Source organism: Tachyglossus aculeatus, chromosome 4, assembly GCF_015852505.1.
Source record: "Tachyglossus aculeatus isolate mTacAcu1 chromosome 4, mTacAcu1.pri, whole genome shotgun sequence".
NCBI classification, from domain to species: Eukaryota; Metazoa; Chordata; class Mammalia; order Monotremata; family Tachyglossidae; genus Tachyglossus; species Tachyglossus aculeatus.
The window spans coordinates 83,784,731-83,811,160 of record NC_052069.1 but is presented as its reverse complement, the minus strand read 5'-3'; the positions used below and the strand labels follow the sequence as shown (position 1 = coordinate 83,811,160).

Below are 26,430 nucleotides of genomic sequence, written 5' to 3'. Positions count from 1 at the left end.
AGCAGAAGCCTACCCATTCCAATCCTAGCTTGGCCAGTGGTTAGCGGGTGGAAGGCCATCTGCTACAAGTCAAAACTCACCTGTGCCGGGCAGCAGCGGCACAGGAGAGAGTCGAGGGCGGAGACTCAAGTTGACTGCGCTAATGCGGATGCTAACCATCATCCTATTCTAAATAATTATAAGCAGATTTGCAGAGAGGTTCTAAAAATCTTTAGGCCCACTAGGCCTTGACACGTTTGCCAACATCAAGGTGGGGAGGCAACTAGGGACTGTACCAATAATCTGTGGAGGGGCCACAATTTTCTGACCGAACAACTCGTTCCTGGGCAGGAAGCTTAGTGTGCTCTGCACCCAGGAAGAACTCAATAAATACTACTACTAATGATAATAATAATGATGGTATTTGTTAAGCGCTTACTATGTGCAAAGCACTGTTCTAAGCGCTGGGGGGGGGATACAAGGTGATCAGGTTGGCCCACGTGGGGCTCACAGTCTTAATCCCCATTTTCCAGATGAGGGAACTGAGGCACAGAGAAGTTAAGTGATTTGCCCAAAGTCACACAGCTGACAATTGGTGGAGTCAGGATTTGAACCCATGACCTCTGACTCCAAAGCCCGTGCTCTTTCCACTGAGCCACGCTGCTTCTCTACTGATTGACAGTGGGGAGGAGAGGAAAAAGGAGAGGGATGCCAGCTTTCTACACATCTTAAATTGCCTGTTGGGATTTTCCTTAAGATGGGGATTCCATTAGAAACAACTCTCACTGTACAAAAAAAAACCTTCAGAAAGTTCTACTTTTCCCCATTTCTGCACTTATAGTGGATAGAATTAAAAGGGAGTTAAAAGGTCATGGGTGCTAATCCCAGCTCTGCCACTGTCTGCTGTGTGAACCTGGGCAAGTCACTTCACTTCTCTTGGCCTCAGTGATCTCGTCTTTAAAATGGGGATTGAGAACATGAGCCCCACATGGGATAGGGATTGTGTCAATCTCGCTTTGCTTGTATCCACCCCGGCACTTAGTACAGTGCCTGGCAAATAGCAAGAGCTTAACAAATACCGTCATCATCATAATAATAATAACAATGGTATTCGTTAAGTGCTTATTATGTGCAAAGCACCGTTCTAAGCGCTGGGGAGGATACAAGGGGATCAGGTTGTTCCATGTGGGGCTCACAATCTTCATCCCCATTTTCCAGATGAGGTAACTTAGGCAAAGAGAAGTGAAGTGACTTGCCCAAAGTCACACAGCTGACAAGCGGCAGAGCCAGAATTTGAACTCAGGACCTCTGACTCCCAAGCCCGTGCTCCTTCCACTGAGTCATGCTGCTTCTCATCATCATCACCATCATCCCTCTCCAGGGACCACATGGGAAACAAACGATCAGAAATCCACCTTGAGCTCTGGAGCAATTCTGGGGAGAGAGGGGGAAGTTGCAATTTCAATTTTTATTAAAAAGCTTACCCTTCCAGAATGGGATTTCTTCCTTTCAGATCGTGGACCATGAGCCCTCAGTAAGGACCAGGGACAGTTTAAATGGACAAAGCCATCCTTATGCTTTGGTTATTATAAAAATTGAAAAGAAACAAAAACAATACCTCTGATGTCTGCCAGGGTCTTTAAGGACTTTCAATCTTTCAATGTCCATCCACAGCCACAAATATCTCTCTCCCAACGACCCTTTCATAAACTTCTTAAATCTCTCAAATTCTTTTCTGGTGCCGATATCGTATTTTCTGTGAGAAACGCACCAGTCAGCTCGGCTGTCTACTCCAATACTTTCAGATTTTGAACTTAAACTTGATGCTTCGAGGTTCTCTTCTAGGTCTCGGCTTGGGGAACCAGATGAGTCACCTGGCTGAAGTGGTTGCCCAATGTCACAGGTGCGAAACTCGGTACCTACTGGCTTTTGGATCACTCTGACCGAAAGTGATCGAAAATCTCTATCGTCTGAACTTTCTTCCACTGGCATTCCAGTGAGTTTGGTGATGGAGGTTCTTATAATGAAGTTTATATATGCATTTAAAAACTCTTCATGTGATGAGAAAATCATTTCAGCTTTCCCGTCTTTATTGGGGGAACTTTCCTGCTTTCCCTCTAGATATACTTTTGGGAGTGAATGAGGAGTATCTGCCGCAAATACAGATCTACTCTGAGGTGAACTTTTTACTCTTGATTTAGCAATATCAAGGCTTCCGTTCTCTTTCTTCTTTCTGGGAAATTCTTGATTTGGGTCGAATTCATCATCACTGACATCATTCCCTAGATGAAGTCAGCAAACACAATTAGGACAAATTCAAGATCTGTACATTTACTTTTTTCCCTACATTCAAACACAAGTGCTGAACTGCAAAGCCAGAGTGAGGAATAATAATAATGAAAAAAACCCTCTGGTTTCATGCCTAGCAATTTTGGAGAATGTTCAACTTACCATTGTTACTATTGTCTAAAACAGGATTTTCCAGGTGATATGAAAGACTTCTTTGAATTTGGCTGCTGATCACACAACAGGGCAATGAATAGGTTGTCACTACTTGCTGGCTTTGCTTTGCTAATGAAAACCAATCCTTCGTCTGAGTAAATGTGGCCTAAAAAGAGAAACAAACGCAGGTTCAGTACAATAGCAGTAGGATTCTCCCCGCGTAAGCTCATTATGGGCAGGTAATGTGACTGTTATATTGCTATACTGTACTCTCTCAATCGCTTAGTACAGTGTTCCGCACAGAGTAAGCGCTCAATAAATACGATTGACTAAGACAATCCCTCTATGTGAAGGGGAGGCAATCTGCTCTCTGCACCTGATCCTCTCCTCCTGGATCTATGCCAGGATGGAGTCGTCAATTTTTAGGAAAATCATAACCACCACTGTGTCTACACTGCCTTCCTCCAACAGAAATGCTGAATGGCACAATCACTAAATCAATCAATCAATAGTATTTATTGAGAACTTATGTGCAGAGCACTGTACTAAGTGCTTGGGAGAGTATGATACAAAAGAATGAGCAGACATGTTCCCTGCCCATAGTAAACTCAAAGTAACTCTATTTCTCTTACTTTTTCTCTTGCTGCCTTTTGAATTAAGTGGTCTGGCAATTGAAGATAGATCACCTCTTCATAGCGGTAATGAGCCCATGTATTACAGATGAATCATGATTTTCACTATCAACTGAGAGTGTCTACTTTGTTGCACAGCACTCATTGTGTTAGCCACCTGAATGACACTTTTCCTACCTTTGTGCCACTCTAATACCCTTATCAACTCCCCTTGTCCCACAAATGGAAAACTGAACTGGACATTGATAAATGCCTAGGGGACAGAGCATGAGCCTGGGAATCAGAAGGACCTGGATTCTAATCCCAGCTCCGCCACCTGTCTTCTGTGTGACTTTGGGCAAGTCACTTAACCTATCTGTGCCTCAGTTACCTCATCTGTAAAAAGGGGACTAAGACTGTGATCCCCTTGTGGGCCATGATTACCTTTGTTTCTACCCCAGGACTGAGGACAGTGCCTGGCACCTAGAAAACACCTAACAAATAGCATTAAAGAACAGAAAAGAAAGAAGGCTCGGTAAGAATTTTGGTAACATAACATTTCACTTCCATGCTCTCACATAAAAGATCCCATTTCTTTCATATGTCTTTCTTTGTCAGAGATGTTGCTACTTATATGGGAGTTCAAATGATGATAAACCCCTTTTAGTAATCAATACTAAATCTATTGATTTATTACTACTATTGATTGATTGATTTAGTGATTGTGCCATTCAGCATTTCTGTTGGAGGAAGGCAGTGTAGAAACACTGATGGTTATGATTTTCCTAAAAATTGACCCCTCCATCCTGGCATAGATCCAGGAGGAGAGGATCAGGTGCACAGAGCAGATTGCCTCCCCTTCACATAGAGGGATTGTCTTTGTCAGTTTTAGTAAGAATGCATTTCAAACTATGCTTTAGTCATTATAAAACTAGAGTGCCAATTAATAAGACAATATAAAGCCTTCCTCTTAATGAAACTTTTTCACCAATCCTAAAAAAAATCCTCTATGGATCCCCCTGCACCATTCAGCTATCTCCCAATATTCCTCTTTCTATCCTGCTCCAAATTCCTTAAATTCCTTAAATGGATCCACTGAATCTACTTCTTATCCTCCAAACCCTTTCAATCTGGTTTCTACCCTCTTCACTCCACTGAAGTCACTCTTTCCAAGGTCACCAGATTTAATGGACTTAGTCCTAACCCTCCTTGATCTTCCGGCTGCTTTCAACACTGTGGACCATATCACTTCTCCTGGAAACACTGTTTAACCTTGGTTTCCCTGACAGTTCTCTCCTGGTTCTCCTCTTATCTCTGGCCAGTCTTTTTCACTGGTTCTTCCTCTGCCTCCCGCTCCCCAGGAGTAGGTGTCCCCCAAGGCTCTGTTTTGGTCACCTTTCCAGTTTATCTCTTCTCACTCTTTTGTCTTGTCTTATGCTGTTGAGTCGTCTCCGACCCACAGCCACACCATGGACACGGAGGAAAGAGCCCGGGCTTTGGAGTCAGAGGTCATGGGTTCAAATCCTGGATCCGCCACCTGTCAGCTGTGTGACTTTGGGCAAGTCACTTCACTTCTCTGCGCCTCAGTTACCTCATCTGTAAAATGGGGATGAAGACTGTGGGCCCCCCGTGGGACAACCTGATCACCTTGTAACCTCCCCAGCACTTAGAACAGTGCTTTGCACATAGTAAGCGCTTAATAAATGCCATCATTATTATTATTATTATCTCTCCCAGAATGCCCCACCTCCACCTGCAATCATTCTGGTAGTGTTCCCAGAGAGTTTTCTTGGTCAAAATATGGAAGTGGTTTATCATTGCCTCCTTCCACGCAGCAAACTTGAGTCTCCACCCTCAACTCTCCCCCATGAGACTGCTGCCCAGCACAGGGGAGTCTTGCCTTGAAGTAGATTGTCTTTCACTCACTAGCCACTGGCCAAGCTAGGAATGGAATGGGTAGGCCTCTGCGTGACTCTCCCTCCCATAGTCGAGACTGGTAAGAGTACTGGAAACTCTCCAGATGCGACCCTGAGAGACCTCTCACACTTTAGGGGCACTCATTCAACTATCACCTTTATGCAGACAGCTCCCAAATCGTCCCTTAGTACAGTGCTTTGCACACAGTAAGCGCTCATTAAATATGATTAAACAAATAAACCCTGCTAGCTTGACCTTATCTGCAATCTAGCATTTCTTCATGCCTCCACACCTCCACATGAAGTCTTGCTAATACTTCATGGTTGATATGTCCAAAACTGAATTCATCTTCCCCTTCAAACCTTAATTTTCCCATCACAAACGACGACATCACTAGCTCATTGTGGGCAGGGAAAATGTCTACCAACTCTGTTATACTGTACTCTCCCAAGCACTTAGTACAGTGCTCTGCAATCATTAAGTGCTCAATAAAAACGACTGACCGATTGATCATCTTCCCCACCTCAAGTCCATAACCTTGGCATTACCCTTCAACTCCTCTCTCTTTTTAAACCCCCACTTTCAGCGTATCACCAAATAATAATAATAATGGTATTTGGTACAATAATGGTAATAATGGTATAATAATAATGGTACCAGATCTTGCTGATTGTTCCTCCACAATATCTCCAAGAACCTCCCTTTCCTCTCCATACAAACAGCTACGACATTAGTCAAGATGACTGTAATATCTCATCTTGACAACCGCATCAGGTTCCTACCTGACCTCCCTGACTTTGGTCTCCCCTCTTTCCAGTCCTCGTTGTAGAGAATATGTCTGTTTATTGTTATATTGTACTGTCCCAAGCACTTAGTACAGTGCTCTGCACACAGTAAGCACTCAATAAATATGATTGAATGAATGAATGAATAATTAAAGTGTCTGTCTTCCTCAATAGCCTAATTCCTTAGGGGAAGATATTGTATCTTCTTACATTTTGGTTCTTTCATAAGGGCTAAAATAGACTGCTCAGTACAAAATAGAGATCAGTAAATGCTATATACTGATTTATTCTGAAAAAGAAATAAAAGGATCAGTGAGAGAAATCTTATCAATTCTTAATATGCTCTATTTTAGGATAGTTTCTGCCTCAGCTTCACTCGCATAAGTCTGCATGGGCCTGACTTCATTCTAATAGATCCAGTCAATCTAATAGATCCATTATTATTATTATTTTAGTAAGGCTTTGAAGGTGGTCAATAAGTACGACCAGCACTAGAAGAACAAGGAGGGGCCCCTGAGGTAGACAGCTCACTTGATGATGATGAAGCCCAGGAAAGGCAGCCTAAATCAGTGATGCCTCTCGGCACTCTATGAACAGACATACTTTTACCTCGCCAAGAGAGACGTAGAACTTCTTCATAATTTTTTGATTCTCATCTTCACCTGGAGAATATGGAGGGGGTGGTGGTTTTTTCAGAATCCAGGGATAATACGATGGATCTATTATGAAGTTTATGCCCGTTTGGCTCCATTCAACTTGAGACACCAGTTTAGCTAATCTGCAGATTGGAAATTATATATATATATTAGACAGTGTAATTGTTCAACAGTTCATTAATGAATCTTTACAATACCCAGTAAGAAACACCATAACTTTATTTCATTCACCTGACTTCTTACCTCCCTGCAAAGTTACATGTAGAGCCAGAAAAATTTCCCATGGATTTTAATTTTGTTGGAAAGATTTATTTCACTTCAGTCCATTATTCAGGAATTTAAAATGTCAATTTACCCACAAAACTGAAAGCAACACCACACTGAGAGTCACACCAATAGCCTATCCATTTTCTAACCTTGTCTGTGATGGTGGTAACTGGTAACTAAGAGGAAGAGGCATGAGAAGCAGGATTGCCTAGTGGAAAAAAGCACGGGCCTGGGATTCAGAGGACCTGGATTCTAATCCTGGGTCTGCCACTTGTCTGCTGTGTGACCTCAGGCTAGTCACTTAACTTCTCTGTGCCTCAGTTACCTGTTTTCTGTAAAATGGTGATTAAGACTGTGAGCCTTATGTGGGACATGGTTCGTGTCCAACATGATTAGCTTGTATCTACCCCAGCCTTGGGTAGATACAAGATAATCAGGTTGGACATGATCTATGCCCACATGCGCTCCCAGTTTTAATCCCCATTTTACAGATGAGGTAACTGAGGCACAGAGAAGTGAAGTGACTTGACCAAGGTCACAGAGCAGACAAGTGGTCGGGCTGGTATTAGAACCCAGCACGTTCTGTCTTCAGGCCCGTGCTCTATCCAGTAGAACACTCTGCTTCCCTTCTTCTCCTCAAAAATCAAGGTGGGACCCATAGATTATAAATCTCTCAATTAGACATTAAACAGTCTTTTACTTAATAATAATAATAATAATAATAATATTGGCATTTATTAAGTGCTTACTATGTGCAAAGCACTGTGCTTGCTTCAGCAGCACATATACTAAAATTGGAACAATACAGAGAAGATTAGCATGGCCCCTGCGCAAGGATGACACGCAAATTCGTGAAGCGTTCCATATTTTTTGCACATCCGCCAAGCTAGCTCTCTTCCTCCCTTCAAAGCCCTACTGAGAGCTCACCTCCTCCAGGAGGCCTTCCCAGACTGAGCCCCCTCCTTCCTCTCCCCCTCCCCATCCCCCCGTCCTACCTCCTTCCCCTCCCCACAACACCTGTATATATGTTTGTACAGATTTATTACTCTATTTTACTTGTACATATTTACTATTCTATTTATTTTACTTTGTTAATATGTTTTGTTTTATTGTCTGTCTCCCCCTTCTAGACTGTGAGCCCACTGTTGGGTAGGGACCATCTCTATATGTTGCCAGCTTGTGCTTCCCAAGCACTTATTACAGTGCTCTGCACACAGTTAGCGCTCAATAAATACAATTGAATGAATAAATGTTCTAAGCGCTGGGGAGGTTACAAGTTGATCAGGTTGTCACACATGGGGCTCACAATCTTAATCCCCATTTTACAGATGAGGGAACTGAGGCACAGAGAAGTGAAGTAACTTGCCCAAAGTCACACAGCTGACAATTGGTGCAGCTGGGATTTGAACCCATGACCTCTGAATCCAAAGCCCATACTCCTTCCACTGAGCTACTCTGCTTCTCTTTTTCACTTTTTTTTACTTCTTTTGTATGTTCCCCAAGTCCTAAGACTTTGCTTAGTAATGACCCACAAACAGGTCCAATTCCCCCATGACTACTTAAAGCTTTTTTATTGAGCACACAGTAGGCTCAGTAATACTATTCATACTGACAATTCCACCATTTTTATTATCCATAAAATCAAAAATGATTGGGAACTTCTGCTTTTGTCTAGGCCAAAATAGAAGCCAGTGTTTTTCTTTTTGGTATGGTTGAATTGCCTCTGGGGGAGATGGACAACAGGAGACGGGTGGGAAGAGCAGAAAAAAACAAAATATCATCACTTTACAATAAAGGTTACATTTACAGGCAAAGTAAAATATACTATGTATAAAACGCTTAAATGAGAATGGTGGTTTCTCCCCAGGTAAATTTCAAGGATTTTGGCAAAAGTTCACTTCATATCAATTTGTAAATTTTTTAAAAATGTACTCTCCGACCTTAGTCATCTAAAAATAGACAACTGATTTCACACTACAGCAGATGGTAAAACTCAGAGTATTTTTCTCTGAATCCTTCCAACCGCCTGCAGACTATAAAGATTCTGAAGAGAATCAGATTTACAGGAGTGTCTAGGCTAGCCCTTTGGAAATGGGCAGTGAATTTTATTCAGAGGAGAAGCAGCATGGCGTAGTGGATCGGACACAGGCCTGGGAGCTAGAAGGTCACAGGTTCTAATCCCAACTCCGCCTTGTCTGCTGTGTAACCTTGGGCAAGTCACTTCACTTCTCTGTGCCTCATCTGTAAAATGGGAATTGAGACTGTGAGCCCACATGGGAAGGGGACTGTGTCCAACCCGTTTTGTTTGTACCCATCTTAGCCCTTAGTACAGTGCCTGACACAGAATAAGTGCTTAACAAATACCATAATAGTAACAGTACTAATGATTGTTATTATTTACGGTTTTGCCTGTGACTACGGGATTTGTGATGCAACCAGCATGTGTGTTGACACACGATCATCCTCCGTGACTGGGAGGCTTGAGATGTGGGGAGGAAAGGCAAAAAGGAGAAGCCAGAATTATTCTCCTTAATTCTTCTCTTTATCCCGAGAGGGATAGCTGATTTTAAACTGCAGTGACTAAGCACTCAGTTTACAGATGAGGTAACTGAGGGACAGAGAAGTGAAGTGACTTGCCCAAGGTCACAAAGAAGATATGAGGAGGAGCTGGGATTAGAACCCATGACCTTTTGATTCCCAGGCCCATGCTCTATCCACTACGCCATGCTGCTTCTCTAAGCCCAGCCCCTACTCTCCACCCCTCGCCTCACTGGAAGTGAAGTCAGATCCAGTTAGAATCGGGCAGGGCACGTGCTCAAAAGTCCTGAGATTCAGGTTTGCTTATCATCAGTAAATACGACTGATTGATTGAAACAAGCTGATCGGTTCGCCCCCCTGGGGGGCTCCCAGTCTTCATCCCCATTTTCCAGATGAGGGAACTGAGGCTCTGAGAAGCGAAGTTCGACTTGTACTTCCCAAGCGTTTAGTACAGTGCTCTGCACACAGTAAGCGCTCAATAAATACGATTGATTGATTGATTGATCATCATCATCGGTGTTTATTGAGCACTTATTATATGCAGAGCACTGTAATGATAATGATGGAATTTATTATGCACTTACTATGGGTCAAGCACTAAGCACTGAGGTAGATACAAGCTAATCAGGTTGGACACAGTCCCAGTCCCACATGGGGCTCACACTCTTAATCCCCATTTTTTACAGGTAATTGAGGCCCAGAGAAGCGAAGTGACTTGCTCAAGGTCACAGAGCAGACACGTGGAGGAGCCGGGATTATAATAATAATAATGTCGGTATTTGTTAAGCGCTTATTATGTGCCAAGCACTATTCTAAGCACTGGGGGGGATACAAGGGTGATCAGGTTGTCCCACGTGGGGCTCACAGTCTTAATCCCCATTTTCCAGATGAGGGAACTGAGGCCCAGAGAAGTGAAGTGACTTGCCCAAAGTCACACGGCTAAGTGGCGGAGCCGGGATTGGAACCCGTGACTTCTGACTCCCAAGACCGGGCTCTTTCCACTATGCCACACTGCTTCTCTGATTAGAGAAGCATTACGATTAAGCGCTTAGTAAAGTGTTCTGCACACAGTAAGCGCTCAATAAATACGATTGATGATTAGAACTCAGGTCCTTCTGATTCCCAGGCCCATGCTCTAGTCACTAGGCCATGTTGCTTCCTTGGGAGAGGACAATATAACAGAGTTGGCAAACACTTTCACTGAGCTTATATACAGTGTGAAGAGCCTGACTCCAGATTTTCAGGCTCTTCAGGGCTATAGTAGGAAAAGGAGTAATCCAACCCACCCATCCCATTTTGTCTGGCTCCACGGACACTGATTACCAAATACTTAAAGATTCCTGTGACTTTTTAATCTCTCTCTCTCCCCCCTCTCCATTTAGGAATTTAAAAGATTGTTTGAGGGCTCGGCTTAGTTAAGCACCATAATCAACTCTATTTCTCTTATGTCCTAATGCTTTTATTGTCTCCTTTAAGAACTCTAAAACTGTACATCGTTAAAATAAAAAGTTTCAGTTGATGCACCAAAAACAAGGACCACCAATAAAATGCCAAAAAAATTCAGCATCAATAGCTATCTCTCAGTTTTACCTTGAAAAATAGTTGCCCAGAGTACAGGTCAAAAATAATGCTTCAAAATATTGCGTTACTTACATTTTAAAGGCCATAGGAAAAGGGAAAATTTAATAATACACTGTGTATTTTTTATAACTTTTCCCACAGTAATAATAATAATAATAATAATAATAATGATAATGGTATTTGTTAAGCGCTTACTATGGGCAAAGCACTGTTCTAAGTGCTGGGGGGATACAAGGTGATTAGGTTGTCTCATGTGGGGCTCACAACCTTAATCCCCATTTTACAGATGAGGTAACTGAGGCACAGAGAAGTTAAGTGACTTGCCCAAAGTCACACAGCTGAAAAGTGGCGGAGTCAGGATTAGAACCCATGACCTCTGAACCCCAAGTCACAGTACATCATACACTTGACCAACAATCTAACAAATGCCACTTTTGCCAAATTAACTTTACTTGTTTTATATAACTCAGTGATCCGCTCTTGTATCTGCAATGAAAATGGAATTGTTAGGTTTGATTTTCATAAAATCTCTTTGGAAAGAGGACAAATAGTCTAACCAAAAACATCTACATTATCCTAAAATAAGAAGGAATATGAATGAAAGAAAGCATCTGAAAAACCTTTACTAAAAGAGACACTAAAATTCGTGATAGAGTTAGACAACCATCCTGAGAAAATCCTGTAAATAATGTGACCTAGAACATGGCTACATTTAAAACTTCTTCATCCCTAAAGATTGCAAATACCTGTATTCAAAATAACAATCACTTTTCAGAAATGCTGGAAGTCTTTCTTTCTTAATCCACTGGACACCTTGCTCACGGTCAAGACACTATTGGAAAAAAAAGAGAAATGATAAGTCAGGGAAAAAAATCACTTCTTTCCATGGAGTTTCACTAGTCCCATCCTTATATGCTTTTCTGTGTACCAACCCCGGCCCTCACATTTCTCAAAGAATCTGAGGCATTGAGGAACTAATCTGGGACTTTTGGCGCTCTGCAGATTCCTGAAGCCAAACCAGACTGTGTGCATCCTGATTAGTCGGGATCTACTCCAGCACATCCCCTGGAGAGTTTCCAGTACTCTACTAGTCTCATTTACGGGAGGGAGAATCAAGCAGAGGCCTATCCATTTCATTCCTAACTTGGCCAGTGACTAGTGAGTGGAAGGCAATCTGCTACAAGTCAAAACTCACCCACGCTGGGCAGTAGTGGCATGGAAGAGAATCGAGGGCGGAGACTAGAGATGACTGCATGGAAGGTGGCAATGGTAAACCACTTCCATATTTTTACCAAGAAAACTGTATGGCTACACAACAAGAACGATTGCAGACGGAGAGCGGGGCGTTCTAGGAGAGATATGCCCGCGGTGTTGCTATGGGGTCGGAAACGACTCAACGGCATAAGACAAGACTCCAGAGCATAGAACAGTGCTTGACACAAAGTAAGTGCTTAACAAATACCGTTATCATCATCATCATCCGACCCAGTATGGTTCAAGGTCAGAGAAATTCCCTGGGTCAGCTCTAAATAGGAGTTAATTCTCTCAGTTCACATTTAAAGTCCCTCCCCTAAAATGACCCAGAAGCCGTAGGGTCAGTCTGCAATCCTGGAATTTGGCTTGCAAGTTTGAGTCAGGAACAGCAACTGGGGGGAGCAATGAGCCTGTAGCTTGATCTCCAAAGTGGCTGCTGAAGCATCAGTTCACCACCCCTCCCTCAGGAGAATACCTGAGAAGAAAGAGTAGGTGAGTCTACCTGTCCCTGCTCTTTCCTCTCGAGATCCAACTCTCCACCTATCTTCTTTCCAGTTCTACCTCTAAGTCTCTTCTCTGTCCCTCATGTGACTCACAGTCTAAGGGGGAGGGAGAACTGGAATTTAATCCCCATTTTACAGATGAGGAAACAGGCACAGAGATGTTAGGTGACTTGCCCTTGGTCACACAGTGACCAAAAATTAGAGCCCAAGTTCCCAAGACTCCAAGGCCCTGGGTCTTTCCACAGTCCATGTTACTCCTCAAAAATCCCTTAATATTCACAATAAGGTTTCTCCATATCGACGCCTTCCACTCGTTACTCTCCATCTCAGACTCTTCTCTCTTCCGAAGTTCACGTTCCAAATGTACCTCAAGCTTGACTCTTCCACCTCCGACTCCATGCTCATGCTGTTTGCCCCTACAATTCAGAAGAGCGTAGCTCTCCTCATTTCCAAAACTCTCCTGAAATCTCCAGGAAACCTTCCCTGATTTATCCCTTCTCTGCATCACTTCAATTTGGAATCAGCCCTGCTTTCCTTGCACTACATACATACCTAAGTCTTCAAAAAAGTCTTCAATACCTCTCCCGCTATGTTCTCTTTCTATTGAACACCATATCCTGCTGAGGAAAAGGTGCAGAGACTCAAAATTGAAATAAAAACTGGCTCCCAATTTTGAAACTCTTCCCTCCTTCTTCTCTTCCCCCCCTTATCTTTTTCTTTCTCTTCCTTTTAGCTATAATATGGGAAACACTATTACACACTAGTAGTAAATTCCAAAAACAAGCCAATCTTTCTTCTGCAAATAGTCATAATGATCTTTCTAGAAGCCTACGTCATATCTTGCTTTAATTACTGTGCTCTTTTATTCTGTCATTACTCTAAGCTCCAAATCTGTGTAAGAAAACTATTATTGCTTAACAGTTGTTATAATAATAATAATAATAATGGCATTTATAAAGCACTTACTATGTGTAAAGCACTGTTCTAAGTGCGGAGGGGTTACAAGATGATCACGTTGTTCCCCGGTGGGCTCACAGTCTTCATCCCCATTTTACAGATGAGGTAACTGAGGCACAGAGAAGTTAAGTGACTTGCCTAAAGTCACACAGCTGACAACTGGCAGAGCTGGGATTTGAATCCATGACCTTAGCCTCCAAAGCCCGTGCTCTTTTCCACTGAGCCACGAAGTGTCTTCAGTGTATCAGGCATACTACATGCCATGCAGAAAAGACTAAACCCTTGCCCTCAAGGGGTTGTTTTAAAAGGTGACAGACCATCAATATATACATACATCAGAGAATTGACTTGCGTCCATGTATATGATGTATATGTTTTAAAAGGTGACAGACCATCAATTTATACATACATCAGAGAATTGACTTGCGTCCATGTATCCATCATATTCATTTACTCAAATGCAATTTGGCCAACATTCTTAAGATAAAAAAAAGCTGTGGCCTGGAAGTCGGAGGACCTAGATTCTAACCTCGTCTCCACCACTTCTCTGCTAGGTGACCCTGGGCAATGCGCTTCACTTCTCTTTGAATCAGTTACCTCATCTGTAAAATGGGGAGTGAGACTGTGAGCCCCCCATGGGCCAGGGACTCTCTACGGCCTGATTATATTGTATCTTCCCCAGCGCTCTGAGGATATACATACCAGATCGACTTCCTGACAGAAGATGGGATGTTCGGAAGAGGGTGTTGTCCATGGAGTTGTTGTGGGTCAGAAATGACTCAATGGCATTTGAAGAAGACCCCAGCACTTAGTACAGTGCCCGGCACATGGAAAACTCTTAACAAATACCATAAAAAAAGATAAGCCTTAATAAAGGATTAAGAAGAGGGGCGGTAAACAGAGGTAAAGCAAGTCAAAGGAAGAAGCAGGAGAAACAGAGAGGCATATGAGCATGAGAGAGAGAGCTATGCCAAAAAAGTTGATGAAGGAGGTAAAGGAAACCTCTAATGAAGGATTAAGAAGAGGGGCAGTAAACAGAGGTAAAGCAAGTAAAAGGAAGAAGCAGGAGAAACAGAGGGGCATATGAGCATGAGAGAGATATATATGCCAAAAAAGTTGATGAAGGAGGTAAAGGAAACCCTAAGAAAAGGAGACTCAAGGAAAGGCAGAGCAGGAGGTGCTAGAAAATGGGGGTGGAAGGAGAGACATTGGCTTTAACTAGTAGCTGCACTATATCTTCATCAGTCCTGGTCTCATAAGCCTCTTCCCCACCTGCACTGAAGCTCCATACTGGAGTGATGTCATATCAGCTGTATAATAATAATAATAATAATAATAATAATAATAATAACTGTAGTATTAGTTAAGCACTTACTATGTGCCAGACACTGTACTAAGCACTAGGGTGGATACAAGCAAATTGGGTTGGACACAGTCCCGGTCCCACACGGGGCTCATAGTCTCAATTTCCTTTTTACAGATAAGGGAACTGAGGCCCAGCTAAGTGAAGCGAATTGCCCAAGGCCACTCAGCAGCCAAGTGGTGGAGCGGGATTAGAACCCATGACCTCCTGACTCACAGGCCTGTGTTCTATCCACTATGTCATGCTGCTTCTCATCAGCACGTCTCTGGTAATAGTGCTGGTAATCTCCTTTGTGTGAGCTCGTTGTGGGCAGGGATTGTCACTTTTTATTGTTCCATCGTACTTTCCCAAGTGCTTAGTACAATGCTGTGCACACAGTAAGCAAGCGCTCAATAAATATGACTGACTGAATGAATAAATGCTCTCAGATGGGGCCAGGTAAGCATTTGGTTCTTACGTTCACCCCACCCTCTCATCACTCCACCTCTTTTGAATTTGTGTCTCTGTTCTCACAACCTTCCCACGTTTTCTAAGCCCGTCAATCTCCACCCCCATATGGCAATGGGACAGGACTAGCAGAGTAATAATAATAATAATACTACTAATGTTGGTATTTGTTAAGCACTTACTATGTGCCAAGCACTGTTCTAAGCACTGCGGTACATACAAGGTAATCAGGTTGTCCCAAGTGGGGCTCACAGTCTTCATCCCCATTTTACAGACGAGGGAACTGAGGCCTAGAGAAGTTAAGTGACTTGCCCAAGGTCACACAGCTGACAAGTGGCAGAGCCGGGATTTGAACCCACAACCTCTGGCTCCCCAGCCCGTGCTCTTTCCACTGAGCCATGCTGCTTCAGCCCCGCCCTTCCGGCAAGAGCAGGGTTGGCCTCAGTGGCACCCATTTAAAAAAGGAAAAACGGACAATCGAGGTCATTTGGGGGTTTGGATTGCAGGGTGGGGGGAATCCCTCTAAAGTCAAACAAGGTAAAGACACAAATTTAAAAGACAGTGGGGCATGTGGGAAGGGAATGTGTTGTTTTATTGTCATATTATACTCTCCCAAGCTCTTAGTACAGTGCTTTGCACACAGTAAGCACTCAATAAATATAATTGATTGACTGAACTCTTCTGAGGCCAGTTGGGGAAAGGAGGTGGGAGGATCCTGATATTAAAGAGTGGGCTCTCTGTTTCTACCTACATAGTCTCAGAAGAGAATTGAGCCCTACAGCCAAACCTATTCGCATCTAATAAACAGATTAAGCCCAGTGTGGGCAGGGACTGTCTCTCTTTATTGCTGAATTGTACTTTCCAAGCACTTAGTACAGTGCTCTGCACACAGTAAGTGCTTAATACATACGACAATGAATGAATTAAGGAATCTGTCCATTCCCAACACTACAATTTAATTTATACGCCAATAGGCACAGCTAACCAGGAATGGATGCTGCACATGTAAATTATCACCACAAAGAGACAAAACAAATTCCCTTAGAAGTCACTGGTAAATAGCTAGCCAGATTAGTCAATCATCCATTCATTCATTCATTCAATCGTATTTATTGAGCGCTTACTGTGTGCAGAGCACTGTACTAAGGGCTTGGGAAGTACAAGTTGGCATGGATCATATTTATTGAACACTTACAGTGGACTTGAAATTACTTGGTCCTTGGCTAAATGTATACCAATTTTCAAGTCAAGGGAAATGCAATGATGGTATTTGTTAAGCGCTTACTATGTGCAAAGCACTGTTCTAAGCACTGCGGGGATACAAGGTGATCAGGTTGTCCCACAGGGGGCTCACAATCTTAATCCCCATTTTACAGATGAGGGAACTGAGGCACAGAGAAGTTAAGTGACCTGCCCAAAGTCACACAGCTGACAATTGGTGGAGCCGGGATTTGAACCCATGACCTCTGACTCCAAGGCCCGTGCTCTTTCCACTGAGCCACACTGCAATGGCTACAATGTCCAATAGCAGTATTCTGGTAGGACATGGACTATGTCTGGTCTGAATCTCTTGTATCTGCCCCAGTTCTTAGCACAGTTGCTCATCACAAAGTGCTAAGGCATCATCATTATTATTATTCATTCAATTCTAATTATTGAGTGCTTATTCTGTGCAGAACACTGTATTAAGCACTTGGGAGAGTACAATATAACAGTAAACAGACATATTCCTTGCCCACAACGAGCTACCATTCAACTTCTCCAAAAAATTGTAGAAATATTTTTGTCCTCAGACTCTTATGGTCTCCAGTAAATGTGGGGCACTTGCATTTCTCAGCAAATTTAACCCAGTGCATTGCTTTTTTTGTTTCGCTTATGATATTTGTTGATTGCTTATTATGTGTCAAGCACTGTTCTAAGCACTGGGATAGATACAAGCTAATCAGGTTGACACAGTCCCTGTCCCACACAGGACTCACAGTCTTAATCCCTATTTTACAGATGAGGAAACTGAGGCTTAGAAGTGAGGTGCTTTGCACAACGTTACACAGCGGACAAGTGGAAGAGATGGAAACAGAACCCAGGTACCATATTAACCTGAGCTATGATCGAAACAACTGGATTTGAATCCAAACGTAGTTTCTTACCAGAATATTATAGTTGATATCTATATTGTCATCTTCGGAAGGGATCGTCATCTTAGGGCCATCACGCTCGGCCTTCTTCGTAACACCATAAATGGGATTTTGAGGTCTCTGGCTGCGCAGAATTTTTTTCAGTCGCTTTTTGAGGAGATGCGGGGTATTGCTCACCACTTCAAACACTCCAAAATCCATATTAAATCGAATTGCTTCTGAAAAGGTCTGCAAAAGAAATGGTTTAAAAAGAATAACCATGTTAAACAAAAATCACAGCTCATCTCGGAACTTATTACTGACTATATGGACACCACTTACTTGGGAGAAAAAAACAAAACAAGAAAAAGGTGAGAAGCCACATGGCCTTGTGGATAGAGCACGGGCCTGAGAGTCAGAAGGACCTGGGTTCTAATCCTGAATCTGCCACTTGTCTGCCATGTGACTTTGGGGAAGTCACTTCACTTCTCTGTGCTTCAGTTACCTCATCTGTAAAGCAGGGATTAAGACTGTGAGCCCCATGTGGGACAGGGACTGTGTCTAACCCGAAAAGCTTATATCTACCCCAGCGCTTAGAACAGTGCCTGGCATATAGTAAGGGCTTAACAAATGCCATAAAAAAGCCCACTACATACTCCACTATTTCTTTTCCTTAACTCCATAGTTATTTTTTAGGTAATATGAGCCAGTGCCTCAGAGCAGAGCTAAAGGCCTTTACATTTATTTTCCTTGTTCCTAGAATGCCAACTTCCTCCATCCGGGTACCCAATTCCTCCTGCGGTGGTAAACCATTAATGAACTGATTAATGCATGAAAAGCATTTGGGTCTTTTGAAGACACCCGGGCACTCGGGAAAGTTCCGTTCTTTCATTAGTACTTCCTAGCTCTCACGGCTCAAGCCCTGGGCAAAAAAAAGGCTAAAAGCAGAGCCTGACATTTAGAATTAGTTGGAATTATCTGTTTCCTCTTTTGTTTTTAAGACGAATACTCTCAACTCAGAAATGTGACTACCTTCCCATCTAAGGAATTCTTATGTCTGAATTTAATTTAAAATTCTATTTTCCATGTTAAGACAGCCGGCTGGAAGGCCTCAGGGCTGGGGCTTTCCAGAGAGTGCCAAGCACAAGCCAGGACTCACCAAGTAATAAATAACAACTATGAGCAATTAAACAAAAATGAAACATGAGCAAGCTTCAAGTATGTTTCATTAATTGTTTACCCTAGCCACCTTTCGAGCTCTGCACTCAAGTAGCAAACACTGCTGCTTCTAAGTTACCTTAGCCCCATAAAAGGTTCATTTTGTCACAAAGATGCAATGATAGTTGTGATAAACCAGATTCCACAAGAGATTAGAAGTAAGGCCGGAAGAAATTAAAAGTTAGATCATTTACCTAAAGATCAATCTCTCGGTTAGGTCAATGGCAAATAGTTTATGCCACACTTACAAGCAGGGAAACTGAATGCCTACCCACAGGATAAATATTTGCCCAAGATCCTACACAGTCAGAGGCTACAACAGTACTCCACCGGCTACTGCATTCTAATCTGGGTTCGGCAAAGAAAGGGAGACTTGAAAACCTCAGAGAGGATTCAAGAGAGGAGTCGCAGGTGATGAAAGAGGCAGAAAATTAGACTGACAAGAAGGGAAGGTCTTGAAGTGAAAGAGTGCTTAGAAAATGGCTCTTATACAGAGTTGATGTCCAATACCCCTGAGGCCATAACAAGAGGAAGTAGGGACTGAGAGATAAGCGGTTGCCAAAATTGTACTGATCTATTGAGCACACCATAGAATCTCCTTCTCCAAAAGATCTTTAAGACTGTAAGCGTCCCTTCTAGACCGCGAGCTCCTTGTGGGCAGGAAACGTGTCTACCAACTCATGGTGAAGTGGATCCAACACGGGCTTGGGAGTCAGAAGGTCATGGTCCTAATTCCAGCTCCGCCACTTGCCTGCTGTATAACCTTGGGCAATCGCGTCACTTCTCTGTGCCTCAGTTATCTCATCTGTAAAATGGGGATTGAGACTGTGAGCCCCATATGGGGCAGGGACTGTGCCCAACCCACTTTACTTGTATCCACCCCAGTACTTAGTACAGTGCCTGGAACAGAGTAAACGCTTAACAAATACCACAATTATTATTTTTAACTCTGCTATATCATGCTCTGCACATAGTAAACTCTCAATAAATACCATTAATTGATTGACTGAGTCCCATCTGTTTAGGTGTAAGACAGGGGTCAGACTAGAGAATGTGTCTGTTTGCTGTTCTATTGTCCTCTCCCAAGCACTTGGTAGAGTGCTTTGCACACAGTAAGCGCTCAATAAATACGACTGAATGAATGAATCTCTTGAGTTTGCTTGTCACCTAGGATTTTAGGAGAGCAGATAGCTGTGGCAGAAGCCACGGATGCCTCATTCGAGACCCCTGGATGAGAAAACACTTCTACTCTCCATTTGTGGATGCCCATGCACACCCTTAATGTTTCAATTAAGCCACCACCCCATTCAGGCAGGAATGGTAAGAAGGAACCTGGAGAAAGAACAGGTCTGCTTCTCCTTTTCTGCTCTAGGCCTTAACGAGTTTATGGCCCACATTCCCACAAACATGCCTGGAGTTGAGGAACAATAGCTGGTATTTTCCCAAGTGTTTATCAGCTCAATTCCTAACTCTATTTTCTAGGTCATGAGGGGTATGTGTGGGATGTGGGGAAGGAGATAGCCTATCTCTGGAGAGCTGAATGCGCTGATTTTGTAAGGCACTCAGTTTTTCCTGGTTCTGTAGCAAAATTTTTGAATTTGAGACTCAAATCCAGATCCCCCACAAGCCGCTCCACAGGTCTCTCTTTGCCTTCGACAATTTCTTCTTTTAAGGCAATCATTTTCCAAGTGTCCTGAAGTGAATTGGCCTGAAGGTGGTGAAAACTAACTTTGTTGGACTTAGTCATCTATGTGTGAAAAATATTTTCACATGACAAGCAAGTGCATGAAAATATTTTTACCACAATAAATTGTTAGTCCCTTCAGTTTTTTGAAAAAGAGAAGAGAAAAGGCCTGTGAGCAATTAATGATGCTCTTCAACAGCCAACCCTGCAGCAGTGAAACTTTTTGGGTGCCAAATTATTCAGCCAAACAGTATTTAAATTAAAAACTAATGACTAGGTTAATTTAATACATGTTCCTCTCTGCTCCAACACTGTCTCTACTAATTGAGCTCCAGAGCTGTATTTTTAACAGACACCCTGATTCACTGAATGAAAAACATCTGGCTACTGAATGTAACAAGTCAGTTGCCAATGACAACTTCTTTTAATTTAAATGTTATTGTCATTTTGGCTTTTCTGACCACTAACCACTCATTAGGCGCATTCATCAATGGGATAGGAGCAGTGATGCTTTAAACAGTATGTTTCATCCCTTAGTTACTTAAGCGCTTAGTATAGTGCTCTGCACACAGTAAGCACTCAATAAATACGATTGAATGAATGATCCGCCCAAGCTCACGCTGCTCTCGGCACAAGTTTTTCCGAAGAACGCCAAAGTATTTTACTTCTTTTTTATGGTATTTGTTAAGCACTAACTATGCGCCAGGCCCTGTACTAAGCACTGGGGTAAGTACAAGATCATCGGGTTGGACACTGTCCATGTCCCACATGGGGCTCACAGTCACAATCCCCATTTTACAGATGAAGTAACCGAGGCACAGAGAAGCGCAGTGACTCGCCCAAGGTCACACAGCAGAGAAGTGGCAAGGCCGGGATCCTTCTGATTCCCAGGCCCGGGCTCTATCCACTAAGCCTTGCTGCTTCCCCTATGCTATCCTCCCAAATTTAGGATTCCATGCCCCCATCCCCTAAACACAACATTTAAAAAAAATTAACCTTTGAGTAAAGTGTATCCTTGATAGGGTGGGTTGGGGTTGTGGGGAGGGGAGCATTAGCATACTCACTTCCAAAAATAAACAAAAATAAACCAACCCACATAACGAAGAGCTTCTTTGATAAACTGTGATAAATTAGCTTACAGCTCTGAAAAAAAATGTGCAGAAGATCAGACTCCCAGCCATCCCCAAAAAGACATTAGGGTAAAATCCAAAGGCACATAGCCAAGCCTTGTCTGGTACACACATATCTAGCCTCGCAGGGGTAACCAACAAGCTTCCCACCTCCAGTTTCTGCAAACCATAAGTGTCACAAAAATTTCAACCACCCACAGAGAGTCAACCTAAATCTGTATGTGGGCTCATCTATCCAATCCCACAAGAGACACTAAGCATAAAGCACACAAAAACATACCAAAAAACAGTTTTCACACCGCAGTATAGAAATCTTAATACACCAACGCTAGAACATAAAGAGTTGACAGCAAGGAAACCTCCCAGACGCCAAACGAAAAAAGCTCCTCAATGAGAGCTTGGCACCCGAATAAACAAAATGCTGTTTTGAAGGCTAGAAGCTGGAAAGTGCCGTGATCATTTATAATGATAGAAACTGTCCTTGATTCCCCTCAAAAAAAAAAGTGCGTGAGGAAATTCTAGTCATCATTTTGCTTCTTGAGCCATATAATAAACCCTTCCACACAATCTTCAAAGCCCCCTGGGATTACTCTTTTTTTTTTTCCTTTTGGAAATTATTTTCTTCCAAACTGGCGAGAGAACAGGCCTTGTTGAGGGCTCAGTAGAGCTGAACTGGCTGCAAAGGCAGAATTTGGTGAGAATGGGGAGGGGAAGGAATACAGTCTCTAGACTATATGCTCGTTATGGGCAGGGAATATGTCTGAGAATCCTGTTGTATCGTAGCCCCCCAAAATGATGCGGGATCGTAAAGGGGAAACAAAAAACAGAAACAGAGAATCCCTTCCAATATTGGAAGCAGAATGGCATAGAGGCTAGAGCACAAGCCTGGGAATCAGAAGATACTGGGTTCATTCATTCATTCATTCAATCATATTTACTGAGCGCTTACTGTGTGCACAGCACTGAACCAAGCGCTTGGGAAGTACAAGTCGGCAACATATAGAGACGGTCCCTACCCAACAACGGGCTCACAGTCTAGAAGGGGGAGACAGACAACAAAACAAGGCTTGTAGACAGTTGTCAAAATCATCAGAATAAATAGAATTAAAGCTATATGCATAACTTAAACAAAATAAATAGAATAGTAAATATGTACAAGTAAAATAGAGTAATAAATCTGTACAAATATATATACAGATGCTGGGGGGAGGGGCGGGGAGGAGGAGAGGAAAAAGGGGGCTCAGTCTGGGAAGGCCTCCTGGAAGAGGTGAGCTCTCAGTAGGGCTTTGAAGGGAGGAAGAGAGCTAGCTTGGTGGATGTGTGGAGGGAGGGCATTCCAGGCCAGGGGAAGGACGTGGGCCGGGGGTCGACGGTGGGACAGGCAAAAATAAGTTCTAATACCCACTCCGCCACTTGTCTGCTACGTGACCTTGGGCAAGTCAATTTGCTTCTCTGTGACTCAGTTACTTCATCTTTAAAATGGGGGTTGAGACTGTGAGCCCCACATGGGACAGGGACTGTGTCCAACTCGATTTCCTTGTAACCACCCCAGCGCCTGGTTCAGTGCCTGGCATATAGTATGCACTTAACAAATGCCATCATTATTATTATTGGCCTCAATGATGGTGTAAGTTGATTGTAGGCAGGGAAAGTTTCTACTATTGATACTCTTCTATTGATCTCTCCCAAATGCTTACTGCAGTGCTCTGCATACATTACTGTGTGCTCCATAAATACTGTTGATTGACCGATTGATTGAAAAAAGTCCTGAATTCTCCTCACTCCCCTTCCTCTTTCTTCACCAAGGGGGCATTTTCCAGCTCATTTTCCATTTAAAAAAATGGATCCTTCTGATTCCCAGGCCCGGGCTCTATCCACTAAGCCATGCTGCTTCCCCTATGCTATCCTCCCAAATTTAGGATTCCATGCCCCCATCCCCTACACACAACATTTTAAAAAAATTAGCCTTTGAGTAAAGTGTAGCCTTGATAGGGTGGGTTGGGATCGTGGGGAGGGGAGCATTAGCATACTCACCTCCAAAAACAAACATGATATTCATTCATGCAATCGTATTTATTGAGCACTTACTGTGTGCAGAGAACTGTACGAAGATATATTATCCGGGAATTTCCAACTGATGGATAAGCAACCAAAATAGTGCCCAGAGTACATAGTCACCACTTGCTTTCCCACACAATCTAGTCTGTGATAAGGGCTAATGACTCGATATTTCTGTCACTCATCTCTACTGACATTTCCCCTAAATAAGAGGCTCCGTATCCATGTTTTATGTTCTTTCTTCCCGCTCCGCTTCCATCCTATAGCAACATGCCACTTCAATACTAATTCCTCAGCAACTGCTAGTCCCTCTTCCCCTATCCTTCAAACAAACTAAGTTCCCAAAGGAGGAGCAATAAGGCAACTTCAAGAAAGATAAATGTGGATAAAACAGATACAACAAAGGAGTTGAAAACTACAGGTATTAGCCACCAAGTGACTTAATCTTTCATTACCATCAGTGGAGTATCAACTCCTGACCCTCAGCTTTAAGAGAAGCAGTGTGTCCCAATGGATACAGCACAGGCCTGGGGGTCCACCGTTTGTCTGCTGTGTGACCTTGGGCAAGTCACTTAACTTCTTTGTGCCTCAGTTACCTCATCTGTAAAATGGGGGTTAAGATTGTGAATCCTGTGTGGGACAGTGTCTGGGTCCAAGCTGATTAACTTGTATCTATCCCAGGGCTTAGTGCAGTGCCTGGCACACAGTAAAGGTTTAATAAATACAATTTTTAAGGCAGTCAATCAGCTCTCTCCCCTATATTCTCACTCTTTTCCCACTCCACTTTGCAAGCTTCGTTCCTCTGAAGCCAACTTATACACTGTACTTCATTCTCTATGTTCTATATGTTGCCAACTTGTACTTCCCAAGTGCTTAGTACAGTGCTCTGCACACAGTAAGCGCTCAATAAACACGATTGATTGATTGATTCTCTTCTCTCTTGCCATTGCTGGCCTCCGGCTCGTGCCCTTCCATCCGGCAAACCACTGTTCTCCCTTCTGAAATCGCATCTCCTTCTCTTTTTAATCTCTCACCTCCCCACAAGAAACAGCATGGCCTAATGGAAATAAAAAACGATCGAATCCTAGTGGATTGATGTCTGTCTACTTGTTTTGTTTTGTTGTCTGTCTTCCCCCTTCTAGACTGTGAGCCCGTTGTTGGGTAGGGATTGTCTCTATCTGTTGCTGAATTGTACTTTCCAAGCGCTTAGTACAGTGCTCTGCACACAGTAAATGCTTGATAAATATGACTGAATGAATGAAAGGGGACCAGGGTTTCAATCCCAGCTCCACCACTTGTCTACTGTGTGATACAGTGCTCTGCACATAGTAAGCGCTCAATAAATACGATTGATTGATTGATTGATTGATTGTTAGGTGAATTACCATAATGTCAGTCAGATTAATGGAGCCAGGTGGGAATGGAAACTGCCCTCTGCAATCTCACCAACGCCCTCCTTCCTGCCAAATCAAACGGCCTCTGCTCCTTCCTAAAACTCAACTAGACTGTGAGCCCACTGTTGGGTAGGGACCGTCTCTATGTGTTGCCAACTTGTGCTTCCCAAGCGTTTAGTACAGTGCTCTGCACACAGTAAGCGCTCAATAAATATGATTGAATGAATGAATCTCACGAATTTTTTTCTGTGTTTACTGTGGTATTTATTAAGCACCTGCTATACCAAGCGCTGTTCGAAGCACTGGGATAGATACAGATGAATCAGGTTGGACACAGTCTCTGTCCCACATGGGGCTCACAGCCTAAGAGTAGGAGGGAAGACAGGTATTGAACCCCATTTAATAGTTGTACAGAAAGAAGTTAAGTGACTTGCCCACTTAACTTCTCTGTGTCTAAATTACCTCATCTTTAAACCGGGGATTAACTCCTCCTTCCTTGGATTTAGACTATAAGCCTCATGTGGGGTAACCTATCTTGTATCTACCTCAGTGCTTAGTGCAGTGCCAGGCACATAGCAAGCGCTTAACAAATGCCATTGGAAAAAAAAACCCAAAAAACCTGCCACTTCAGCCCTTCTGTATCAATTAAGCACTTAAATTCTCATCAACCCCACCCCACAACTCTCCATAATATTCAAGTAGCTTAATACTCTCCTACTTGAAATTTATTTTGGGGTCTGTCTACCCTGTTAAATTATATCTGAGGGCAGGGATCATGCCTACGAATTATATTGTATTTTCTTTTTTAATTATTTTTGTTCAGCAACCATGTTTGAAGCAGCGATCATGCCTACGAATTATATTGTATTTTCTTTTTTAATTGTTTTTGTTGAGCAAACGTGTTCGAAGCAGCGTGGCTCAGTGGAAAGAGCACGGGTTTGGGAGTCAGGGGTCATGGGTTCGAATCCCGGCTCCGCCACTTACCAGCTGTGTGACTTTGGGCAAGTCACTTCACTTCTCTGTGCCTTAGTTACCTCATCTGTCAAATGGAGATTAAGGCTGCGAGCCCCACGTGGGACAACCTGATTATCTTGTATCTTCCCCAGTGCTTAGAGCAATGCTTGGCACATAGTAAGCGCTTAACAAATACCATCATTAAATTAAATTATTATTGTTAAGCACTTATTATGTGCCAGGCACTGTACTAAATCCTGAGGTACATACATGATAATCAGGCTGGACACAGTTCCTGTTCCAAATTAAGATTCCTAAGCTCTTCCAAAATCTAGAAAAAAAATCAATGAATGCTTAAATAATACTACCAATACACAATAATCCAAAAAATTATTTTTGGATCATTAACTCAATCAGTTAGTCCTTTTTTGCTTTCATGGAATAAAGATGATTAAAACATACTTACCGGAAGACTCAAGAATTCATTGAAGTAGTCCACAAGCATTTCATCTGTTGCTAAATAATCTTCCTATAAGAACATGCAAATAAAATACTTAAATGTTAATCTATGAGAGAAT

The 26,430-nt window shown here is 42.8% G+C and overlaps 1 protein-coding gene and 2 non-coding genes across 5 annotated transcripts in view; 1 reads left to right on the top strand and 2 right to left on the bottom strand.

The window, feature by feature from the left end:
- RGS22 (regulator of G protein signaling 22) overlaps positions 1–26,430 on the bottom strand; it is a 142,651-nt gene that overhangs the window by 98,363 nt on the left and 17,858 nt on the right. For all 3 annotated transcript variants that reach the window (XM_038745205.1, XM_038745204.1, XM_038745202.1), the window contains exons 3-8: positions 26,319–26,381; positions 17,448–17,663; positions 11,523–11,608; positions 6,344–6,512; positions 2,431–2,587; positions 1,598–2,261 (exon numbers count right to left, since the gene is read on the bottom strand). In XM_038745205.1, the coding sequence (XP_038601133.1) occupies positions 1,598–2,261; positions 2,431–2,587; positions 6,344–6,512; positions 11,523–11,608; positions 17,448–17,663; positions 26,319–26,381 (1,355 nt within the window). The remainder of the gene's footprint in view (positions 1–1,597; positions 2,262–2,430; positions 2,588–6,343; positions 6,513–11,522; positions 11,609–17,447; positions 17,664–26,318; positions 26,382–26,430) is intronic.
- Positions 4,932–5,070, bottom strand: LOC119927872. The gene has a single exon (XR_005450838.1). It is a non-coding gene; the product is annotated as a small nucleolar RNA SNORA7 (small nucleolar RNA).
- On the top strand, positions 7,422–7,528 carry LOC119927835. The gene has a single exon (XR_005450803.1). It is a non-coding gene; the product is annotated as a U6 spliceosomal RNA (small nuclear RNA).